This window comes from Pteronotus mesoamericanus, unplaced genomic scaffold (genome assembly GCF_021234165.1).
Source record: "Pteronotus mesoamericanus isolate MK-2021 breed Mesoamerican mustached bat unplaced genomic scaffold, CSHL_Meso_final contig_84, whole genome shotgun sequence".
NCBI lineage: Eukaryota > Metazoa > Chordata > Mammalia > Chiroptera > Mormoopidae > Pteronotus > Pteronotus mesoamericanus.
The window spans coordinates 1,585,075-1,609,065 of NW_026555267.1; the positions used below are offsets into that span (position 1 = coordinate 1,585,075).

Here is a 23,991-nt window from a genome sequence, read left to right on the forward strand (position 1 = left end):
GCGCTCCGCGCGCGTGCGGGGCAGGCTGGGCGCCAGACGGTTCCTCCCCCAACCCGGCGTCTGTTTACCAACAAACCGCCGGCGCTCAGCAGCGAAGCATTCCGACGCGTTGAATAAGCTGCCGGCGCTGGCGGTCTGGTCTGTACTCCCCTGCAGGTTCGTGACGGCGGGATAGGAACCGCGTCTCCGATCCCGAGGGTGGGAGAGAATGCCGCAGGTTCCTTCCGCCGACGCAGCGCTCCGCCACTGACCTGCTTCCCTTGCCCCCTGGGCAGCGCAGTGCCACCAACACCCTGCATTTCTGCCGTCAACACCAAGGAGTTCCCAGACTGCCCCAATCGCCCTGCAGCCCCAGCACCCCTTTCGGAAAGGGCCCCAAGATAGCCGGGCCAAGAGCGTGCGCACGGTACCGCCCCCCACTACCCCGCCGGCCCACCCCCGGCATCTCCCAGTTCTGAATTTCCCTACCTTGGGCTGCCCCGGGCGGGGCGGGCCCTGGCTCCAGGCCTCCGTGAGGTTACCGTGTGGGGTGGCCAATCCCGGGCGTCTAAGTGGGCGGGGCCCCCCGTCGGGTCCCGGGAACCCTACCCCAGAACTAGAGGAGGGGGGCCCCCATGGATTTAGGGGGGAGGGGAAAAGCCATGGGGGCACCCCCGCGGAACCCCTTTCCCAGGCGCGCTTTTCGCTGGAAGAGGCGCAGAGAGACACCTTCCTTGGGATCTTAAGTTTCGGGGAGGCCAGCTGGGGGGATCTTTCGGCCCCCGCGCCCGAGGCTTGGCAAAGCGAGCGTTGGCAGAGTGAGCAGACTACGCGCCGTGCCGGGCCATGGCCTAGGCTCTTCTGCCGGGCCCCGGCCGCAATGTCCTCTTTGCCCTGCCCCCTCCCTGGCAGGGACGCTTCGAAAGCCGTCTTCCCGGACCTCGCCCCCGTCCCATCGGTAGTGGCTGCCTACCCGCTAGGCCTGTCCCCCGCAACCGCAGGCGCCTCCGATTTGCCCTACTCTGGGCCTTACGGCCACCTCCTGCCCTATCCCTACACCGGGCCGGCGACGCCCTCGGACGCCTACCTGCCTTGCCAGCAACCCACGGCGCCCTCTCAGCCCTCTCAGCAGGAGCGCGAAGCAGGTAAGGACGGCCGCGGCGGCTTTTCCCACCTCGGGGATCATGCTCCTGTGCGCCCCTAAAGTTCGCCCTCCCCTGGTTGGGCGCAGCTAGCGGGATTCAGACCGTACTCGGATTCCACGGGATCCGGGGGTGGGGGGAGGGCAAAGGGATGGGGCGGGAGGGAGGGGGAGGGGCGGGGGCGAGTTGATCTAGGTCTCCTTTCAAGACCGACCTGGTTTCGATTTTCAGTCGCGTGAAGCCGGGCAGCGGGGCTCCCTACCCCACCCCCCGGAGCACCGGGGTTGTGTGTACCTACGTGTAACGGAAAACTGAAAGAATCCAGATGTGGGTGCGCGGCCTATCCCCTTCCCCAGGATTCTCTACGTCGTGCTCGCCCCTTCCCCATGTTGCCTCTCTCCGCGGCATTCGTTTTGTCTCAGAAAACAGTGCTCAAGCCAAAGACCGAAAAATAGAAAGCCGGTCCCAGCTGCAGAGCAGCAGAAGCGGGGGCTTATTTGGGGCCTCTTCCCCTTTCCCCATCCCATCCCTTCCTGGTCCAAAGTGCCTGAGACTGGAAGCTGGCCTGAAAGAATCTGGGGCTAGGACTCCATCATCCATTGTTCTAAGAATGTAGCCACTGGTGGGTCAGTCTCTCACTGTAAACATCCACCTTCCAGCCAAAGGGGCAGGCCATCCCTGTCATCTTTGCCCCTTGCCTTGGGGGTAGATCAGGCCACAGTTCCCATTGCCTGGAGCAGCTCTGGGCTCCTGAGGAAGTGCTCACTGGAGATCACCCAAAAACCAAGGAACTAGCCTGTCCCCCTGGTTCTGGGCCTTGTGTGCGCAGAGCCTGTGCAACACTATACACATACCACCTGTATTAGCTTCTGGCTTAGGCCTCAGGTCCCCTGCACCCCCTGCTGCCACCTAATTGCCCCCGAAATTGTCTTCTGCAGTTTCTTGCAAGGTTGCACATGCACTGGGTGACTTCGCTGGGGTCAGTCCAGGACCAAGACATCTCCCTGCCTTCTGTCTCTTTGCTGAGACTCGGGAGCTCATACACATCAGAGCTAGGAGTGACTCTAAAGATTTGGGAGACAGCCTCCTTGATGTACAGTTGAGCACACTGAGGCCCAAAGAGAAAGTGTCCGTGGGCAAAGGAGACAGCCTGTTTTCCAGGCTCTGGGCCCTTGAAAATTGCCTTTTCACCACATGAAGCCAGAAAAGAGGATTTTGGGGGAATTTCCTTAGAGCCCCCAAAAGGTAACTGCCTTCTGTGCCAGAATTGGGGCTGCCGCTTCCAGGCTGCTGAATCTGTCCCTGGAGGAGGAATAGTTGTCTACAAGTGGCCTAGTCTCTACAGACAATTCCCTGGACCCTTCCCTTCAAGTATATGCTAATATGGTACGTGTGTGAGAGAGTGTGTGTAGTGGGGCTGGAGTAAGATAACCCTGTCCTTAAGATTAAGTGTTGGAAAGTGGGGCGGGGGGGTGATTCAGCCCTGTTTGCTGCACTCCCTGCATTCCCTTTGCTTTGTCTAGGACAAGAGAGTGGGGAGTTCCTTTTCCTAATGAAATTTCCCGGATGCTACGAAAACCACACACATCCTTAAACTAGATTGTTGCTTTTTTCTACTGAAACTGGTGGATTCGGCTTACTCAGCCTAGATTGATTGTTTGGAGTGTGAAAGATGGCTTGGGGGTCCTCCTTTTGCCCCTACTCCATGTCCTCCCACCCCCGCCTCAGGGGAAGGTTTGGCTCCAAGTCAGCTAACTACATGCCACCACCTTGTTGAGCAGGCAGGGACGGCGCCTTCAGGGAGGCCCTCGGGCTTTATAGTGGCGACCAGGGCAGATCTGGTCATGACTTGCTGCAACTAGCGTGGAGAAAGGCAGCTGTCAGTGAAGGAACTTGGCAGGGGTCTGCTGGGAGAGTTAGGGTGCAAGAACTCTGAAAGTTCCCGGGTCCTCTCTGCGTCATGCTTTGAAATGACCAGTCCACACAGACAGAGAGACGCGGGTGGTTGCTCAGCTGCCAGCCTGGGGCTTGGAGCAGTAGGGTGGGAGCAGGGAAGGCTGGACAGGCGCGGGCGGAGCGGAAACCCAGGGTTTTTCTGGGAATTGGCTGAGGTGGGGGTCGAGGGGGATGGATCTGAGAAGCCTGAAGCGCCTCTGGCCACTGGTGAGGGATGCGGGGGAGGTCACAGCAGCCAGCCAGGGAACCTGACATGTGGGGTGAGCCAGACAGAAGGACAAAGGCCTATGGGCACAAGCGTGGACCCCAGCCATCTGGGCACTGGGGCCAAGCTCCCTTTTCACTGGGACAGCCTGCAGACCTGCGTGGAATACAACAAACGTTGCCCTAAATCCAGAGACGTTTTGGCCACTTGGTCCACCCCAGCCCTACCATCTGCATGGCATGGTCTCCATGTGCCTGTAAGTGGCGCAGTTTGGGGCCGCCCGGATCGGAAGTGGAGAACCTCTCACCCACCTCGTTCTAAGGCCAGGTTGTGCCAAGATTCCTTGGGAGGCCGACCCCAAGGGCAGGAGGCCACCAGATCTCCGGCGCTATCCGGGAGCTGCTGGGTGAGCCTGCGCAGCCGGGCACTGGGCACTCTCTGGAACTGGGTCACCTTCCCTACTGGCCGAGAACCGTCAGTGAGTTGGCCGGGGCGGCTTCTAGGGTCCCTTAGAGCTTCCTCTCCAAGCCAGCCGGCCAAGCGGGAGGGGAGAGATGGTCACTTTCCTGCAGTGTGTTCTTCAGGAGCCCGTCGGCCCCCCTCACAGTAGGGGAGGCATGGCAAACCCTGGGGGCACTTCCCACACTCTGATCCTGGGAGGGGTGTTCATCCTGGCGTTCGAGGCGAGCTAGGCGGAGCCCCTCCGGCCCACTCCTCTTCCGGGCAGCGGGGAAGCTGCCACGCAGACGCTGTAACGAGCCTCTAAGCCTTGCTTGTGAGTTCCCTCCGCCAGGAACTCCCTTCCCCCGTCCTCTTCAGGTCTCGGCCCAGCCCTCGACAGAGCCTCTCTGCCCCACCCCGCCCAGTCCCGCCCCAACCCAGGCTGGCGCCGCGGCACCCGGCTGAACTTTGACCTTCCGCCGGAGGCGACTCCCCTACCCTTGCTCTGGCCCTAGCAGCTCTCTTCCTAGGGCCCATAAGAGTAAGAGCTCCCTGAGGGCAAGAACTGCGTCTAGTCCCACCTAGAGTACAGTGGACGTGAGGTTTGAGGCGACCGTGGAGAGGAAGGTAGAGAAGGGCCCGCCCGGTGCTTGTGCTTTTTGCTAAGGTGAGGCCAGCATGCAAACGAGATGCAAATGAGCCTATAAAATGGCAAGGCCGACCTCTCCATCCTGTGCTGTCCCTCAGATTCCGAGAAGCCGCCGCTGTCCCCGGAGCCCTCGGAGAGGCTCCCGCAGGCCCCGACCAAGAAGCTGCGCAAGCCTAGGACCATCTACTCCAGCCTGCAGCTGCAGCACCTAAACCAGCGTTTCCAGCACACGCAGTACCTGGCGCTGCCTGAGAGGGCCCAGTTGGCTGCACAGCTCGGCCTCACCCAGACCCAGGTGGGGCCTGTCCCATCCTTCCTGCATGCTAGCCATCCCTAAGTGTGTTCTCTGGGAACTCAGCATCCCTCGCCCCACCCAGCCCCGCCCCCAGGTGGGAATGACAGTTGAGTCCTCTAGCTCGGTTGTCACAGTTCTTCAGCGTGTGTTCGTTGCTGGCCCTCAGTAAGTTGGGGGAATGTATTTTTAAAAGGTAGTGATGGGGGGGGGTAGGTTTAGGTAGAGGAGGGTACCCAAACTGGGTCAGCTCAGAGGTGTGGAGTCAGGGGCTTCCAGGGCTATGCGGGACTGGAACAAGTGTCCCCAACTTCTGCTCCTCTCCCAGCACTGCTCCCTACCGCTGGGCTCCTTCACTTTGGTCACATCCTTCCGCACATATCCTCCGCCTGATCTTCCACTCTTTCCCCTTTTCTCTCCGAAGGTAAAGATCTGGTTTCAGAACAAACGTTCCAAATACAAGAAGCTCCTGAAGCAGAACTCTGGGGGGCAGGACGGGGACTTGCTTAGTAGGCCCCCCTCCCTGTCTCCCTGCTCCGCACCACTGCCATCCCTCTGGGATCTACCCAAGGCAGGGGCCCTGCCCACCGGGGCCTATGGCAACAGCTTTGGAGCCTGGTATCAGCATCACTCCTCAGAAGTTCTGGCTCCACCTCAGATGATGTGAGCCTGGGCAAGGGTAGGTCAGGCACCCAGCTCTCCTACAAAGCCCAGGACCCAGCCCGCCTGCATCCCTCCTGGGCCGGGAGGAAACCAGCTCCAGATGGGCTTTCTCAGGATGATGAGAAAAAGGATAGTACGGAGTCCTGCCCCCCTTGCCCCATAACCCAAACAGCCTAATAAAAAACTTCGGTCTCAGCTACTGCCCTCCGCCCCGACCACGGACTGTGCACCTTCCCTTCAGCTGGTCAAAGGCTCTGGGGAGAGCCATTGGCTGGAGTTCAGACTGTTCCCAGGACCCGTATGTAGTCTTGCCACCCCTTCCTCAAAAGGACAGCGGTTCCATCATAGCCTGAGGTCAAAACCAGCAGGAAACAGAGCGTTTTTCCTTTGTGTGCCTTGGGCCTTGCCCAACCCATTTGCGAGCAAAAACAGAGTGAAGCGTGTATCCAGTCTTCAAGTGGACCACCATCAGGTCCCGCCCACCAATTTTTCCTGGAGGTCGGTCCATCACCCCACAACTGATAAACCTACTTACCCTCCTGTGAGGGAGAGGAATGCCGAACATGTGGAGTTGGTAGACCTACGGGTAATTTATGTTCTCTTCCTTAAAAACTCTCTTTTTCCCATGTCTACCTTTTTGAGTAGGCAATGGATCCAATTATTCTTATAATTCAATGAATATTTATTTACCCCCACCCCAATACATGACAGCCCACACGTACGTATTCTTGGGAAACACAGCAGAGTAACACGTTGGGCAGAAAGGGGACAAATGGGCTCTCTAGATGAGTGTAAGTAGGGACACCCCAGAGAGATGGGTTGGGCTCAACAATTCAGCTTTCCACGGCCATGTCTGTCTAAATGAAATATTTACATTTATAGCCAATCTGACTAGCATCCCCAGGCTCTTACTGTCCCTCATACTGTGAGCTTCCAGAGATTAAAGTTTGTATGAAAACCTGGGCCCTGGCTTTGAGGCGTGTTTGTTTCCTGATTTCTGGGGCTGGCCGCTCATCCCCCTTCGCTACCATCTGACTCTTTCAGCCCTGAACTAAAGGCATAGGCGGGAACCTCATTTTGCCTCTGCCACTAACGAGCTCTGTGGTTCTAGCTCTGGAACGTTTTAATAACGTCCATATTTTCATAATGCTCTAGTGTGGAACCAAAAGATGCTAGAGCTGGCAATGACCAAAGTCTGAATGGAGGTCAGAGAAAAGCCTCTCCTGGTCCAGTTCTGGAAGGAGCGGGGCACCACAGAGGCTTGTGCCCCACCTTCAGCCCAGGGAGAGGCCTGCTCACCTTGGGAGAGGACATGCCCACCGTGCCGCTCCAGTCTGCCCCTGAGAGAAGTGTGCTCCTTTAGGATGGAAAGGTGCTGCCCACTTACAGGAAGGAAGAGGCGGAGGCAGAGAAGAAAACCCCAGAAGGAACTGGACTTCTCCATCCAACAAACATTTATAGAGCCTCTGCTCTGTTAGATCCCCAGATACAAAGGTGACATAGGCAGACCCTACAGGCTAACAGGGGAGCCAGACGGATGGCCAGCCACAGGTGTGGTGCCGGGCTCAGGCAAGCACAGAGGGCAGTGTGCGCATAGTGGAGGGGTTCCAACTAGGCCTGGACCCATTGGTAGACTTAGGACCAGCCCACCCCACCCCTCACTCAGCACCCAGCCACAGGGGGTCTGAGGACAAAGGCAGCCAATAATTCAGGGAATCCAACCCAGCTTGACTGGAGGGGTTGAGGGAGGGGCCTCCAAGTCCTGGAAAAAAGCTCCCAAATCCAGCTTTCCTCTTACTACCTAAACCTGTTCCCAGGCACTCGGGGCCCACCCTGTCTAGAAAGACTGCTCAGGCACTTTGAGCCAAGCCCACTGGCCAGAAAAGGCCCAAATTGGAGTTGTGTGAAGAGTAGGGGGTGGTGAAATTCAGTGGAAGCCCCCCCACCTCGGGAGAGGGCCTGCAATCTGTCCCTCCTAGGTCCTGTTCTGGGTCAGTGGCCACCACCATTTCCCAAAACACACATGGAGGGTTCCCCTGGGGATGACAGATGACACAGGCCAGCCAAAGCCAAGATACAGGAGCAGCAAAGAGCGAGGGTGCCAAGAGGAGAAACCTCCTCCTCCTCTTCCTCTCCCTCCCCACCAATGCCTTCCTCACTCCCATCTCCCCTCTCCCTGATGGCTCTCGGTGGCCCTTGCCCCAGAACCCTCCTCTGGGTCTTCTCCGAGGCCACAGGCCCTCGGGCCGCTGTTCCCTCCCACTACAGGTTGCACACTCCTCCTCTTTCCACAGACCTGCGATAAGATCTACCGCCTCATCTCGGAAAGCCTCCAAAGGCGAGATTAATTGGACAGCCCAACACGAGTCGCATCGTTAAAACAACAACCCAGGTTGTAAAGTTAAGTAGCAGGGGTGTAATTGCTCTCCTAGCCAGAGGCCAGCAGAGTCGACAGCATCTCCCCCTTTCCTGCCCTCGTCCATTGGGGCTTCCTGGGGGAACGGGAGTCCCTTTCTTCCTGGAAGCTGCTTCAGCTTCCTTGAGCTCCTGGTGTAACGATGGGGCAGGAACCCCAGTGGAGGAGGAGCCGCATTTCCCTTCCCCCAAGCCATCTGGGCTGTAGAAGAGGAACCTTTGGTTTCTTCCCATGAGGACACCCCTCTGGGAAAACTGGGTCAATAAGGGAGGGAGGACAAGAGGGGTTAAGAACGGGGGCTTTGGCCCCCAGAGTGCCAGCCCACTGCGTGACTTTTGGCACGTGACTTCACCCCTCTGTGAGCCTCGTTTTTCTCCCCCTAAGGTGGGGATACTAATAGGACCTGCTTCGCAGTGTGTTTGTGATGATTAAATGAGATAGTGCTTGTAACATGCTTGACACAGTGCCTGGAACATAGTAAGCACTTAATAGATGCCATTTATAGCTGCCGTGTGATTATCAGGGAGAAGAGGTCACGGCGAGGGGTGAGTTCATACTGCCACCGCCATCCGTTCACCTCTCCCCTCTGGCCCATCTGCCTCCTGAGGATAGGGAGAAGGAATGGGGCTGGAGGCTAGAGAACTCCACGCATCCCTGGTCGCCACTGTTTAAGAGCAGGACCCAGGCAAGGTCTCAAATGCACTGGGCATGGAGAATCAGCTGAGAGAGGGAAATGGAAGCAGGGAGACGAGGGCGCAGTCTCAGGGTCTCGGCGGCAGGAAAGCCGACTCCGGGCTTCCCTTCCCTCTCCCCATATGCTATTTTAAGACATGCCCCCCATTCTCTCCCCCAACAAAATGAGATTCAATTAATTCAATTAAAGCAATTTTGGGAGCAGCTCCTGAAGGCTTTCAATGTGAGATAATTACAAGTAATTTGCTGCTGTGAAGAGGAAAGGGCACCCGGGGTCTGGGGGGGAAAGGAGGTAGTCCCCTCCCCACCAAACGCACACAGATCTACAGGGATTCCACACTGCAATCTTAACTGCCTTCCCATTGGCCAAATTACTTGCAGGTGGGAAGAGGGAGAATGTGGTGGTGGGAGGGGGCTGGGAAGACACTGAGTGACAGGAGGCCCCTCCCCCACCCCCAAATCCTCTGTGCGCAGTGGGGGTGGGGAGCTGGTTGTTCCCGACAAAATGTCTGCACAGCCCTAGCAGCTGATTACTCAGCTCCAAACCTCATTTGAGCTTGGATGCCTGAACTTGTCTCTGGGATCGTATCCAGAGTCAATGGAATGTTATCCGGGTAGCTCAGGCCTGTGTAGACGGGGCCTTGGAGATCAGGGACTCACTGCACCACTTAGAAGGGATGTGAGTCGAGAGGGGAAAGGCCAGAGAATGCAGACACTGACTTCCTGCTCCCAAGGAGGTGATGATACACCCACTCTCTCTCCTCCCCCGATCGGGTGCTTTCTAGTTCTGCCTGGTGTCTAATCTCAAGTCTTTCCGTCCTAGTGGTGGCAAATCTCCTCTCAGCTTTCTGTCCTCGGGGCCACTGAAGCCTCTTCTTCAGAAAAGTATCCTGCAGGTGTTGCCCAATGGCAGCTCTCCTGGGCTAACCCTTTCCTTGCCCGGGCTCCCGTGACCTGGGAGGAGGTGAGGGGGTCAGTGATGATGCTGAGAGGGAGCTACAGGTAGAGGCTAGGAGACAGAGGCTGAGACCGCTGTGGAGATGGGCTTCAGACCTCTGCAAAGACCCCTGAAACCCAGTCCTCAACGTAGCTGGTTTTCAAGGGCCTAGGGTCTCCCTTTACCTGGCAGCCCCGTTCCAAGAGGTGAGTAATGTTTTAACAATTACGGTGGGAAAGAAAACTTCACTGACCCCAAAGTATTTCTGTCTTTATCTTCCCTTGTCTCACTCTTATTGCTTCTCCTATCCCAAGGAGAGGTGAAGAAGGGGGCTCCTTCAGCTCTAGTCTCCCTGACGCCAGCCCGGGCCCCACCTCTGAGTAGCGTGCATGGCTGTGGGGCCTGGGGAAGCCAGGGAAGAATTCTGTCAGTGAGCTCCTGGGCGACTACCGCCTCTCCCCTTCCAAGATGGCAAAACTCAGAGAGGGGAAAAGTGACCCCCTCTTCTTGCCTCTCCTTCGCCTGTCCTGGCCAGCCCACATTGGTTAAGGGTGGGGAGAGAAATTGAAGACCCTTCCACCCCACACCTCAAAATACAAAGGTCCCAGGCAAATGCTCAGAGACAGGCAGATAGATGCCAGGATCAGACATTGGGACATCGTAAGCGCACACACACAGGAGACAACGAGCACACGGGCAGGCAGATACACACTGTGGCATACATGGAGTGGGCATGGCTGCACACAGACACACATGTGAGCGTGTGTTCATGAAGCCTTCCCGTGGCTGTACATGGGCGTGTAAAAGAAATACGTGCACAGGTTATGTACTCACAGAGATGCCCAGTGCAGAGGGATGAACCAAGAAGGAGATCTACAAGGGCTTACATATATGCAGAAACAGACTGAAACAACCCAGAAATACACAGACTAGCCTCCCTGTGTGTGAGTGTGTGGGGCGAGGGAAAAGAGCAGGTCTCTCCTCTCTCTCTCTCTTTCTCTCTCTCTCTCTCTCTCTCTCTCTCACTCGCTCTCCCCACCCCTTCTCTTCTCATTTCTGCCCCCTTTCCTCTCTCTCTGTCTCCTGTTTTCTGGGACTACATCCCTTGTGAGCAGTTGGAGAGGGAGACTGAATGGCCACAGAAACCAGATGATTGTATTATGACTTTTTTTCTTGGTTCCTGGAAGCCTTGCCTCCTTCTTTTCCTGAGTTCTAGCAAGATCTTCTATCCTAGCCCTTCCTGGAACATCTCATGGTTCCCAGAATGGCCATGGATTCCTTCCTTTGCACAGGAACCCAGAGGCTGTCCCCTCAGATGTCTCCACGGACCCCTCTACTTCCCTGCCCTGACAGGAAGAGAAAAGGGCTTGGGATCACTGGGTGGTGAAAAAAGCACTGTTTTGCTACTGCTTGCTGTGTGACCTTGGACAAGCTACATACCCTCTCTGAAGCTCAGATCGCTTCTCTTGCCAAATCCTCTGTGTGTGTGTGTGTGTACGTGGAGGGGGTTGATGTGCATCCACGACGACTTTCCACTCCAGGCTGGGACTTTGCAAGGCAGAGCTTGTCTTCCACCAGATTGGAGGCTCCCCGAATATGAAGCCTTGCTTCCGCCCTCAGACTGGATGCATTCTGTAGCTCTTGCCAACCCTCTAGTTTGATGACCGTAAGGTACTCAGCCCCGTTGGCATCCTAGGGGATGTGTCTGGCCAGCCCAGAACGGAGAAAGGAGTTGGCCCCAAGCTTCCTTCAGACATCAGGCTTTCTGGTTCACCGTCTCACTGTGCCAGGCTTTCAGCCTCTCTGGTCCAAAAATGGAGAGATTACTTCATTTCCAGGGGAGGGTGCCACTCTCTGTGGAACTGATACAGAATATATTCCTCTCAGCTTCATCTCAGCCATCCCCTTTCAGATTTCAGTTGAATTTTGGGTCAGGTGGAAGGAAAACCCTTTGTCCTCCATGACCCCATAGCTCCCTCTCTCTTACCCTCCCCCGCTTCAAGCCGATGAAGAACATTCAGGCCAATCAGTAGGCCGGAGGTGGCATCTAGATTATCCCGCTTAGGTCAGAGGCTCTGCTCAGGAAGCCCCTTGACCCAGAAGTCTACCCTGTGACCACCTTCGCTGTCCCGTTTTGCCTGACCCCCCAAGAGTTGTACCTCTCCCTCAGGGTGGAGGCTGCCTGAGACCTCCCCTCTTAGTCTGTGGCCTGTCCCCACCTATGGCTCCCTCCTCTGCCTGCCCGCTCCTACCCCAACCCTGGTGCTCCCATTCTCTTAGGGGTGGAGGGCTCCGGTGCATGGGGTTGGGCGAGGACTATGGATGGGGGACCAAGAATGGGGGCGTGTGACCCTGGCCAGGTCCCACCTCTCCCACAGCGCACCGTGCCTGCTGCCGCATCGCCACCAGACCCGTCCTCTCAGGCTGGACCCAGGAGCTGCTCTCTCAGTCTCTGCATGCCGGGGCCTGTTGCAAACTCCTCCTCCCAGCCCTGGAGCCGCCACCGGGAATTCTTTGCTCCAACAGATCCTGGGGGAAGCCAGACGGAGAGGAGGCTCCTGACATGCCTCTGCTGGGCTCCTGTCCATTCCCCAAGCCCAGGAGAATCAGCTGGATCCACCGATGCAAGCTTCTTCCTCGCCTTGTGACCTCCTCAAGTCCTCCCACCTCCTCCTTTAAAACCTGAATCTGCACTGGGACTCGTCCCTGGCTTTGGATGCCTCCTGCTCCCAGCCCCTTGTCAGCTCCATCTGAACAATAAGAATGATTCCCCCTGGCCCCTTGAGAAATTAAATTTGTCTCTTCCTCCAGAGAGACTTCATGGAGTCTCTGGAATGCAGATATATAGCTAAAGGGCTTGGGCAAGTCACTTTGCCTTTCTGGGTCTTTATTTTTTCACCTATGCAGTGGGGATAGTGATCAATATATTGCAGAAGGTCATGGAGATCAAGAGAGTGTTGGTAAGTTCTGAAATATACCAGGTATGTGAAGAGATATGGTGACTTATTCCTTCACCTTGTCCATAACAATTTGGTGCTGAAAGTGTCCCTCTTGCCCCATGCATCTAAACTCTCCTCTGACCCATCAGCTTGCCACGTAATGGTAAAGAGTACAGTTCCATCCCATGAACCAAGATAACAAGGAGCCAGATGCCTGTGTTCAAGTCCAACTCTATGACCTTGGGCAAGTTTCCTAATCTTTCTGTCCCTTACCTAACTCACCTGGAAAATGAAGATAATGATAGCATAGGCTTCACAGAGTTATTGTGAGGACTAAATGAGTTAAAACACAAGAGGTACTATAATACAGTAAGGATTCAGCAAGGATTAGTTATTATTGTATCCAACTGCCAGGCAGGAAAAACCTTCTCTGTCCATGAGGGACCTTGACCAAGTACCCCCATTCCTCTGTTGCTCAGCACCTGAGCGCAGAGCCCTAGTCTGCCTGTCTTCCCCGGACACCCAACAACATGAGTGGTGGCTTGGACAGAAGCTGCTTTGAGAAGAGGGAAAAAGTTGTGCAGCAGGCTGGCTAGAGGGTATGGATGGCTGATTGTACTTCCAGAACAGCCTTCTAGGCACCCCAGGGTAAAAGGTATCTGAAGAGGTGAGACCATCCAGCACCTGCCTAGGCCAGAGCTAACGCGGAGGCAGACGAGGTCCCAGACTTCTTTATTCATGAAATATTACCCTTCCTGTAACCACTAGGCTAACTTCAGAGATAAAGCCATTTCTTTTTTATTGATATTTGATTGTATGCCTAGAAAACTCAAGAGACTCTATGAGGGGGAAAAGAACCCTTCTGGACTTAAGAAAACTTTGATACAGTGGCTGGAAACAAGATTAGTATAAGACAGTAGCTATTCTTTAATCTAGGAGTAAATAAGAAAAAAAATTCCTATTATAATGGAAACACAAAATAATGAAATACTGTTTAAGTATTAGATGAGCAAAGCAGGTCTTGAGCTGATTAGCACCGATCTTGCCAGGCGATTGAGAAAACTGAATGGGAGTGCCTGTGAAGGCTCCTGGCATAGGGCTTGGCGCAAGGCAGGTTAGTGCCCTGTCTTCTGACAGCCTGTTCTGTCCTCTCCGATTGTATAGAATTTGCCCGAATGGGGGCCTCCACCCCCTCAGTTAGCACCCTCCCTGCCCATATCTTGGGAGGACCTGAGTCTGGGCTTGGGAGCAATTTTCTGCTGCTCCCGTTCCTCACCAGCTGGCCTCCTGCTCCCTCTGGCCTCAGCTCTCTCCCACCCTTCCTTGGCCAAGGGAACATCACCCCCTCTCTACCATTGGTGATTTCTGAGCACAGGGCAGGCCATACTGGCTCCAGGGCAGGGCATGGGACGGTGCCACACGCGTTGCATGACGTGGCCAGGCACCTTCAGTGCATAGGGAAGGGCACGCTGCCGCCACCACCACCGCTGCTGCCACTGCTCTGCTGCTGCAGGTTTGCCAGGTGCAAGGTGAACCGCCTGAGGTGGGGGGAACGTCCCCTCCCCCACCCCAGCTAATCCTCCAGGGTGTGGAGTCTCTCTTCCTTGCTTACTCAGCAGACAGTTCCAATCCTGCTCCCTTTGCCCCAGGAGAAAACCTAGGAATTTGGGCCTCGAGGCCCCGCCCCTGTCGGCCCCATCCCCAGGTCTGCTTCCTTCCAGGTGCCTATCCTGGGCCCCAAGTCCCTTCCTTCTCTCAGTCAGCCCACCCTGGGGCTCAACAGGCCGATTCCGTACTCCACCCCTTCAAACCTCCTAAATTCACCAGCCAGCGCAGCGCGCACTAGGCCAGTTGAAGAACAGCTGTGTGGGGGGCCCTCAGATCACTGGGTCCGACCTGCTTGTCGCCAGAGGACAGTCTGGTTCTGCAGTCCAGAGGCCAGGGTTTGGGAGCCCCCTCCGTAGTGCCTGTCCACATATAACCAGTTGTGGGCAGAGCACTGGCCCTTCTTTGCTGTGTAACCTTGGGCAAGTCACAGTCGCTCTGGGGCTGCCCCCAGTGCTTAGAAGAGATAATGCCCAGTGAGGGTACAGTTACTGTTAGTTCCTGCTGTTGCTCAGGAGCAGCGGCGGAGTGCTGGGTGTTCCTCTTGTCCTCTCCCTTAACCCCCAGCAGCTGAGAGAGGGAGCAGCCCCCTCCCCGCAGCCTCACAGCCTCTCCTCTGATGGAAGCGCGGAGCTGATACAGACAGGGGCTGTGTGAAGGGTCCCAAGGACTCCCTGTCCCTCCCTTTACTCATTCAGTCATTCACTGTGGATGGAGCACCCTGCTGCTTCAGCCTGTGTCAGGCATGGAGGGTGGGAAGGCGACCTGCACACATGCCCCAGTCCAGGTCCTCACCAGTTCTCTCCCCAGAGACCGTGGTATAATGACATCCCCAGGCCTGTCGCCTTCCAGCCCAGCAATCCTCCCCAGGGAGAACAAGTATCTCCAGAGGTCCATTCCCCGTGCTATGACGAGGTGGTGAAGGAGGTGAGACCCAGGCTCTGCCTCTGCAATGCTGGGACTTAGTTAGTAGTGACCAGCAGGGCCAGTGGCAAATGAGAAAGATCGGAGAGGGGTGCCCTGGGGATCCTGGCTGGAGGTCCAGAAGGGCCCCCTCTGGGCGCTGGAGGCTGGCCCTCGCGCCAGGCGCTCCGCCCCAAGCCCCGCCCACCGGAGCCTCCATCCACACTGTCCTCCAGCCCCTTCCCCAGGGCTGCCAAGGCAACTCATATCCAAGCACATTTGGGCTTTTCAGTCTCCCAGTCTCAGGCTGCCCGGTGGATGGTAAACAGCTTATTAAGTTGATTAACACTGCAATTAAAGCTGGAAAAACAGAGGCCAGGATGCTGGCTGAAGGCTCTCCCTTCTCCTCCCCCTCTGTTCTCCCCTTCTCCCCCTCCCCTCCTCTTTCATCTCCTCAGGGATTGGTTGATGCAGCTTAGCCTGACTTAGCCAACCAGGGCCCTCGCCTGGGGCAGGCTGGGAGGCTGGGCATCAGGGGTCCTGTCTCAGTCGCCATGAACCCCTTCCCCATGAAGGTACGGGTGTTGCTGAGGCAGATGGTGTACGGAGGCTGAATTGGGGTGAGGTCACTAAGATCTCCTGGTGCCTTGAGGGGAGGGGCCTCAGAGACCAAGTGGAGATCACCCTTCTCCTCCAGAGAGAGGAGCAGGGGCTGTGTCCTCCCAGAAGTGGGGCAAACGATGCCAGGGAACTGCCAGCCCCCTGGCCCTTCTCTGAGTCCAGCACTCAGGGGCAGGTTTTGGGACGCTCTGGATCCATGCCTTCCCTCCGTGAGGGTCCATGAGACTGTGCTCTCAGGTTCTCCCCCCAACCTCCTGCCTCTCTCTGTGCTGATTCCTGGAAGGGGGGTTATTCTGTACGTAGGGTGCCTAGGAAGTCTGTTCCCAGGCCTCCAGCTCTGCCTGTCATGGCCGCTGTCTTCTTTCAAGGCATAATTCAAATTCCACCTCTCCCTAAAGGCTTTCCAGGTTTCCTGCACACCCGCCACCAACTGCCCCTGCCCTGTCCTCTGACAGCCTGTCCTGTCCTCCCTGACAGTGTCGGGTTTGCTCAGCAGGGATTCTCTCCAGGGTGGGCCCTGCCTCTGGCCCTGGAGTGCCTGGGACAGGTCTGCACCTTCCTGTCCCAGGCTTCAGTCATCTGTTGTACCAGCTCCTAGAACTGCTGGGCATATTGCTCAGTAAACACTCGTTGATCATTGACTTACCCTTTTTTGGAGTTTCCCTAGAGATGGGTAAATCAACCAATGTTGCAAGTGCAGCCAGTGCCCGGGGTCTGAATTGAGGGATATGGGAGGGAAGGGTGGGGCAAGAGGTGAGGGCAGGAGGTGAGGGGGGAGTAAGCTCCATCTCCCTTGTCACCATAGTCACCAGCAACTTTCATTATCTGAGCTGTACTCACCACGTGCTGGGTATCTTGTTAAGCATTTTACTCACATTATCCTATTTAATCCTCTCAACAACCCTGCTAGGTAGGTAGCATTATCCCTGTGTTACATATGAGGAAACTGAGGCTTAGAAAGGTTAAGTGACTTGCCCAAGATCACACAGTCATTGCCGTTGGTGGAGGCAGGATTCAGGCCAGGTCAGCTGACTCCAGCGTGCACATTCCTGAGGACAGCATTAAGCTTTTCCTAGGACCAGCCCTGGGGAAGAAAGCCCAGCCCCTCCCCCTCCACTTCTCCCAGGGTTCTTCCCTGGGAGGAGGGCTGGCAGCTGGGGTGGGCGGAGCTTCGGTGGCTCCAGCTCCCTGACACTCTGCCCTGGGGCATATTTTAGTAAACTGAGTGTCAGAAAAGCCCATAAAGAAGCCCTGGCTGGGTAGTTCAGTTGATTAGAGCATCCTCCTGATACGCCAAGGTTGTGGGTTCATCCTCCAGTCAGGGCACATACAAGAAGCAACAAATGGATGCATAAATAAGTGGAACAACAGGTCGATGCTTCTCTCTCTCTCAAATCAATCAATAAAAAAAAAAAAAATTAAAGCTCCTTAAGAGAGTTGACTTTTCAGACAGGCCTGGGTTCAAATCCCAGCATTGCCACGTATTCGTTCTGTGACCTTGGCTGGATCTCTCTGAGCCTCAGTTTCCCAGTTTGAAAAATGGGTACTATACCACCCATTTTAGGTGTCCCAGGTTGTTGTGGGATCACACGCAAAGTGGCTGGCACAGAGGAGTTTAGCAAATGCCAGCCATTACTAAGGTTTGGAGAACAGCGACCTCTGGGGCAGACTGGGGTCCTCTAGCCCCCACTCTTCCCCAAAGGTTCCCACAAGGCGGCGACAGGTGTAGTCAAGCAGCATCGGGCAGAAGGTGGGCCAGTAGCCCCACCCGGGCACTCTGCCAGGTCCCGCACCCAGGCCCCTGTCCTAGTGTCCACCAGTGTCGGTGAAGAGGGCGACCTGAGAAGCCTGGAAGTGAGGAGGGGAGGAAGGAGAGGTCAGGGGTGGGGCTGACCCCCCGAGGGAGGTCACCCGGGCAGTTAATCCAGCCTGACAGAGTAGGGATGAGCAGGGTGGAATTAGGGAGCTTACAACATCCTTTCATCCAGGAGCAGCCGCCCGCCAGCCTGCCCGCCTAGCCTCCCTCCTTCCTTCCTCTCTCTTTCTGCCCTTTTTTTTCCCCTCTCCCTCCCTTTGCTGGCAGCCCAGCCCTAATAAAATGCAGTGTCTCCAGCAAGTCTGCCCGGCTGCCGCCTCGCTGCTCCTGCCTGCACGCAGCCCTCAAACCAAACTGCTCAGCTCAGCCCCGCCTGGCAGCTGCCACTTAACCCTTGCCAACCCGGCTGGCGTCCTTGGGCTGAAGGCCCTCCTCCCTTCCGCCTCCCTCAGGCATGTGGGGAGGGGAAGGCCTGCTTTCCGAGAGGAAGAAGGGTGAAGTGGGGGTTGGGGACCCCCACTGTTCTGGAGCCCCTGCCAAGGGCCCCTCAGCTGCGTGACTGTGATGGCCGCTGCCTCACAGGGACCTTCGGCAAGACCAGCTCCTTCTGCCTCAGACTTATTCTGCTTTCTGCCTCACAGCAGCCCCAGAAGCCAACAGGGTGGGGACTCCTGTCCCCATTTGGCAGATGGGGAAACTGAGGGCCGGACAGGCTGAGCTGGGTCACCTTGGCTGCTGGGTGGTGTTGCTGATTCTCCATTCAAGACTTTTTCCAGCATAAGGAGCCGCCTCCTCCACCCTGTGTGTGTGGGGGACAGGGGTGACTTGGGGAATGTGTGATTGTGCATCTGGGGGGCCTCTATCTTTTGGAGCGTTATGGCTTTGGCTTTGTACGTGTGTGTGATGCTAAGGGGTCTCAGGTCTCAGGTGTGTGTTTGTGGCTGCGCAGGTGCCTGTAGATGACACGTTTCCCTCAAGTGGGAGTCCCCGTATGTGTGATGATGCAGAGATGTCATCGTCTATCTTGGTACGTGTGTGTAAGAGAGGTAGCTTCACAAGCATGTGTATGCATTCATGTTGTCTCCCACCTGCACCAAGATGTGTTGCTCACACACACCTCCATTCATTCGACTACCTCCAGCTCTGGCTCCAAAGTCTTAGGATTGGGCCGCTAGAGGAGGAGGGTGGCGGCAGCAAGAAGGCACTGAGTCACGGTCCGAGCTCTCCCCGAGAAGTACAAGCAGAACCCCTGCTGTTTGCTTTCATCATCCAGCCTAGATCCCAATGACTCGGGGTCCCTGCCAGCTGTTGGAGCAGTGGTATTCCCCTTGCCTGAGGCCTCAACCTCACCCCAAGCTGGAAAGGATAGACAGGGGGGTGAGGGGCCGGGGAGTGCCTGGGCGTGGAGGCAGGGGTGTACACGCGTGTGTAAGCATGTCTGCGTGTGAGCCCAAGATCAAAGAGCAGCCCTGGGGTGACCCAGCGGCGGCAGCGGCGGAGGGCATCTGCTGGCAGGGAACGCCAAGCCACCACGCAGAGTGGAGTCAGGGAGGCCACGGCACTGGGAGCCTCCTACCCACCCAGACCTGCCCTTGTTGGGAGCAGTCGTAGGGTCAGGAGCACCTGCTCCCTGGGGTCAGGCCCGGCCCAGCCCCTGACTCCAGAGCTCCAGCAGAGCCCTGGAGCTCTCTCCCCACCAAACACCTTCCCCACCCCGCAGGCCTTCTCCCAGAGCCCCGCCTGCCTCCAGCCTCCAGTTCAAAGAGCTCAGCGGTTATTTTCTTTGTTTTTTTATTAACATTATATATAAAGATGGGTCCAGTAGGGAAGCAGAAATGAGAAGGCTGGGAGCGAGTGGGAGCTGGCTCAGTTCCTGTCCCCCTGGTTGGAGACCCGCCATGTCTCTTCTCACTTCTGCACCTCCCACTGAACCCCGATCCAGCCAGAGCCCACATTCCTGTTTCTCTCAGCTCACAATGCACAGGCAGGTACATCCAGGAGGAAAGGGCCACATAAATAGGAAACCACACAGGGAGGAGGCTGCTTCTTTCTGTTGCTCTTAAAAAAATACAGAATCTACCTCTCCTTTTCTTCAATGTTTGACCACATGGCGGGGGAGGAAAGTTAGCTCTGCGGGGCTGTCTAGCCACCCCCTCACCCCTAAAGGCACCACAAGCTACAACCTTCCCCTCTCTCCCTGTGCACCTCACCGGTTTCCAAGGCAATTGGTTGAGAGGGTGTTTTGCAATCAGCTTCCAAGGCCACCGGAAAGGGGGTGTTTTGGGGTTTGTTTTGCCTGGTATGTCTTCTTGGAGATTTGGGGTTCGGTGCCAAAACTGCCAGCTTACTGGAGGAGAGGAAGAGGTGGGGTTGGGGGCGGGGCAGAGCAGAGGTGCCCATGTAGGGGAGATTGATCCTATTTGTTAACAATGCCCTTTGTTTTCCTATTTTTCAACAGTTTTCAAAACCAACATTGTGCAAAGTCCTGCACATGGAAGAAGAAATGGGTCCTTAAGAAAAACATCTGAGACCCACCGCAGCCCTCCTCTCCGACCAGAGCGGGAAGAGGGTAAAGATGACTCGTTGAGTTCTTCGCTCTAAAGCCACAAATATGAAAAGATTCCCCCACTTTCTTTGGTTTAACCCTCAAATCTTAAATGAGGGCTAGAAGTGTGGGGCGGGAGCTGGTCGAGGTCCCCACCCTGAGTCCCAGTCACGATGTCCAATGCCTTTTCGGCAGAGGGGATGCTCAGGAAGAGGGCAGCCACAGGTGGCTTAGGAGGAACCAGGCCTGGCAGGACTCTGCATCCACAGTGCCTGGTGTCCCAGACCAGGCCTGCCCTGCAAACACTCCACAGTCCCCCGGTCCCCAAGGTCTCCAGTCTGGGAAACAAGTACTCAGTTTTAGAGGCTGGAAGGTGATGAGCCATTTAAAGCCAATCCAGGCTCCGGGACCAGAAGGGGAGCAGCTGTCCCAGCTGGAGTGGAGTGCCCCAACATCTGGAAGGGTACCCCAGTGTTTAGGCAGCAGGAGAGGGGTTCAGGGGACATCCTTGGTCCATGAAAATTTCACCTGGAGCTCTTGGGTCCCTGGAGGAAGGGACAAGGGAAGGGGAAAGGGGGATCCCCTTTGCCCTGTGCTCTTCGATGATTCCTGAGTGTTGGCTAGGACAGAGATGCCTTCTGTCTGGCCCGGGGATCCTTCGTGGGAGGTTCAGGCCAGGTGGGTGCTCAGTACACAGCCCCAGGGTTGGGCGGGGGCCCGGGGGAGGCATGGTGCAGGGTGGCCGGCTGAGGCGGCTGCTGCTGTAAGTGGGGTCCACTCAGGTTCTGTGCATGGTACCAGGAGTTGGTGGGGTCGTCCAGGTAGCTGGGGGAGGCACTGTATGGGAGCGGTGGGGGCAGCTGACTGCGCGCAGGGGCCGGAGTGGAGTGGGAGGAGGTGTCCCAGAGGGCGGGTGACGGCGGTGAGTTGCAGGCCATGGAATCACTGTTGTTGGGGCTGTGCTCCAGTGGCACCTCCCCGTTCTTGTAAAGCTTCTTGAATTTGGAGCGGCGGTTCTGAAACCAGATTTTCACCTGCACCAGAGAAGAAAGGGGGAGCTAGTTAACCTCTTGGAATGCTGAGCAAAAGCCCCCGTGGGGAGTGCAGCCTGGAGAGAGGCAGGCCGGCCCCCATGTCATATGCCAGGATCCAGGGCAATGCCGGCGTCCTCACCCCCGGGGCCAGCATCTTTTTTCTGTCTGGGGTAGAACTGTGGCAAGTGACTGTCGACTGCCTGAGTCCGAATTCCACTTACTAAGTGTGTGACCTTGGACAAGTTACGTATCCTCTCTGGTTCTTGCCTTCCTCGTCTTCAAACTGGGATGGTCGCAGCACCACCGCTTACCTTATGGGGTCATTATGCTGCTCAAAAAGTTAAGACAGATAAAGAACTGAGAGCAGCCTGGTTATAGTAAGCACCCCATAAAAGGCGGTCCGGGTGGGCGATGGGCAGTTGGTGGCCCTTTGTTCACATTAGAAACTCAGAGGCACACAGGTACACAGAGACAAACACACACCCACACAAGCATCTCCATGTGCAGAACGTACCCACTCACTGCTTCACACACAGACACCAGGCTATAAAGATACACACACGCAGATACTACTCCCAGGTAGACACCCACGAACATGAGCGCACATGTCCACACACTCAGGCAGGGAGGAGACCTCCAGGGCTGTCTAATGGGGGTGACCTGGAGACTCAGGAGCAGCTGAGCCGCGATTTCCCAAAGTTTCCCTGGGGTATCTCCCCCTCCCCCTGCTGCTCCCCACCCCAATGACTGGTACAAACAATGAATCAGCTTCTCACCGGGTGACCCAGATTCCCGGCGGACCTGGCCCCACGCACGCAGCCGCAACCCAGGCCCGCCTGTCAACACCTGCAGGGAGCCAGGCAGCCGCTGCTCCTCCCCCGCGGTGACAGGCTGTTGGGGGCTTTAGGGACATGCAGAGGGTGGGGGGGATCTGAGTCCCTATCCCCCTGTGGTGGGAATCCCTCTTATCCACTCAGGGCAGAAGAAGGGATGGGGCATTTAGGTGCTGAGCATTTTGAAGCACACAGTTTTGCACATGCACTCACCAGTTCACCAGTGTGTACAGTCACATCCATATGCCCCTCTATGCACAAACACAACGACCCTTGAAAGGCCATTGTGAACATTCTCACGTGTACACAGATACATTGACATGGGTGCAAATATTGTACATGCGTGTGTATGTACACCTCTACACACATGGCTAGCCCGAGGGGAAGACACATGTGGACTCCTCCCGAGTGAGTGGCCAGTACTGTGGGGGCGCTGTGGGAGCTGAGGATTCTGGGTTAGAGGGAGGAGGACACCTCTCCCGGTGACAGACATACACAGTTGCACAGGTTCACAAATATGCATGCCTGTACACGTGCTAGTGCAGAAACTTCCGACAGAAGTTGAGATTTGGGGGCCCCTCTACCCACAGGCAAGGGTTTCCAGGGCCTGCTGGGAATTTAAAAGGCCATTCAGGCTGGAGAGTGCCTGGGGAGTCCCCGGGTCCCGCGCAGCCCCACAGAAGCCTCGCAACCTCGATCGCCCCGCACTGACCTGTGTTTGCGTGAGGCCCAGCTGCGCAGCCAGCTCGGCGCGCTCGGGCAGTGCCAGGTACTGGGCCTTCTGGAAGCGGCGCTGCAGGGCGGCCAGCTGGTAGCTGGAGTAGATGGTGCGTGGTTTTCGGACCTTCTTGGGCTTCCCGTTCACCATGCGCACCTCGGCTTCCGGCTCCTCTTTCACCGAAACTGCGTGCAACACACCCGGCGGGGGGCGGCTCAGTCTCTGGCTGCGACCCCAGCGTCCTCCAGGACCCTGCAGGACGCCCCACCCTCCTGCCCATTGACTCCCCCGGGATTTCCCGGCTGCGCGCCCCGCCGCCGCCGCCGGAGCCCCGGGGGGGAGCGGCGGCTATAGAGCGGCGGGCGGCCGCCCACGACGCGGCGCTCCCAGCTCCCACCTCCGCGCCCGGCCCCGGAGCGCCGTCCCCGGCGCCAGCACCGCCCGGGCCGCGACGGCCGAGGCTTCGCCCAGGACGCCTTCCCGGCTCGCCTCCCAACTCCAGCTCCTGGCTACCCGTCTGCTGACCAAACCCTTCTCTCCCCATCTTGCTGTCTGCCACTTCTTTCTTGTTCCCTCTTCTTTTTACAAAAAAAAAAAAAAACAAAAAACTTTTTATCTTAGGATAATTTTCGATGTTCGTTAAAGTTACAAGCATAGTACAGACTTCCTTCTTCCCTTCCTTCCTTCCTTCTTCCGTCCTTTCCTCCGTTCCTTTCTTCCTTTCTCTCACTTTGTCTCCACCTTTCTCTTTTTCAGCTCCTCCACTTCTCAGTCGCCCATTCCCTCTGTGTCCCTGTAATTCCCGGGTGTCTCCAGGTCCCCCTCGCCCGTCTCCCTCTCCCCAACTCAAATCCAGAGGGTCCCTGTGGTTTCCAGCTCCTGGCGCCCACCCACAAGCCCCCTGCAGCCAGGTGGAGGACCGCCTGCTGAGGTTCTCCGCGAGAGCACCGCAGCGAGGAGGCTCCCCGACCGACAGTCCCCCGCCGTCCTCCCCTAACTCGCCCGGAGCCTCGCCCGAGACCGCGGCGCGCAGCGAGCAACGCGGCCCAGGCGCGCCGTAGTCTCAGGACTGGAAGGCAGGCGGTCCCCTCTCGGGGTCACCCAGCCCACCTTCTCTGCCTCACTCCAGACAGTACCTGTCTTATCCTCGACGCTTCCCTAGATTTCTGTTTCAATCCCCTGCCTTTCTCTCCCAGGAGAACCTCCCAGTGTCTCCCCCTCTCCCGCGGCTCCGTAGTCCTCACCTGGGTCCTGGGCGGGCAGCGGCTGCTCCCGGTATGCTCCGTACTGACGGTAGGAGGTTCCATAGGTATATTCCGACTTGGGCGAGTAAGCGCCCGTGCCTGCAAGCCCGTTGAGATTGAACTGGTGGTGGTAGGTGTAGGGGTTCACTGTCTGGCCGTAGGGCTGGCCCGAGTAGTAGTCGTGCTGCGGAGCGCTGTAGTAGCCCAGGTCAGTGACGGAAGACTCGGGCAGGGTGGGTGAGTCCTTGGAGCCCGCATGGCAGCTAAGCGAGCTGGAGATATCGGTGAGGATGCTGCTGAGCTTGCGATCGAAGGAGCCACTCATCCTGGCGGGAGCCGCGCCACCACGGGGCTGGCCTC

General features: G+C 56.9%; 2 protein-coding genes across 2 annotated transcripts; one reads left to right on the forward strand and one right to left on the reverse strand.

Annotated features, from left to right (window-relative positions):
• Positions 1-859: 859 nt before the first annotated feature.
• On the forward strand, positions 860-5,526 carry DLX4 (distal-less homeobox 4). The gene is made up of 3 exons (XM_054585517.1): positions 860-1,124; positions 4,471-4,667; positions 5,089-5,526. The coding sequence occupies exons 1-3, from the start codon at positions 860-862 to the stop codon at positions 5,329-5,331; spliced, it is 705 nt and encodes a 234-aa protein (XP_054441492.1). The 3' UTR covers positions 5,332-5,526.
• A 14,962-nt stretch (positions 5,527-20,488) lies between these two features.
• DLX3 (distal-less homeobox 3) lies at positions 20,489-23,956 on the reverse strand. Its single transcript, XM_054585519.1, has 3 exons — positions 23,632-23,956; positions 22,382-22,572; positions 20,489-20,836 (listed from the first exon to the last, which is right to left on the reverse strand). Exons 1-3 carry the CDS (start codon positions 23,954-23,956, stop codon positions 20,489-20,491), a joined length of 864 nt encoding a protein of 287 aa, XP_054441494.1.
• Between the last annotated feature and the right edge of the window lie 35 nt (positions 23,957-23,991).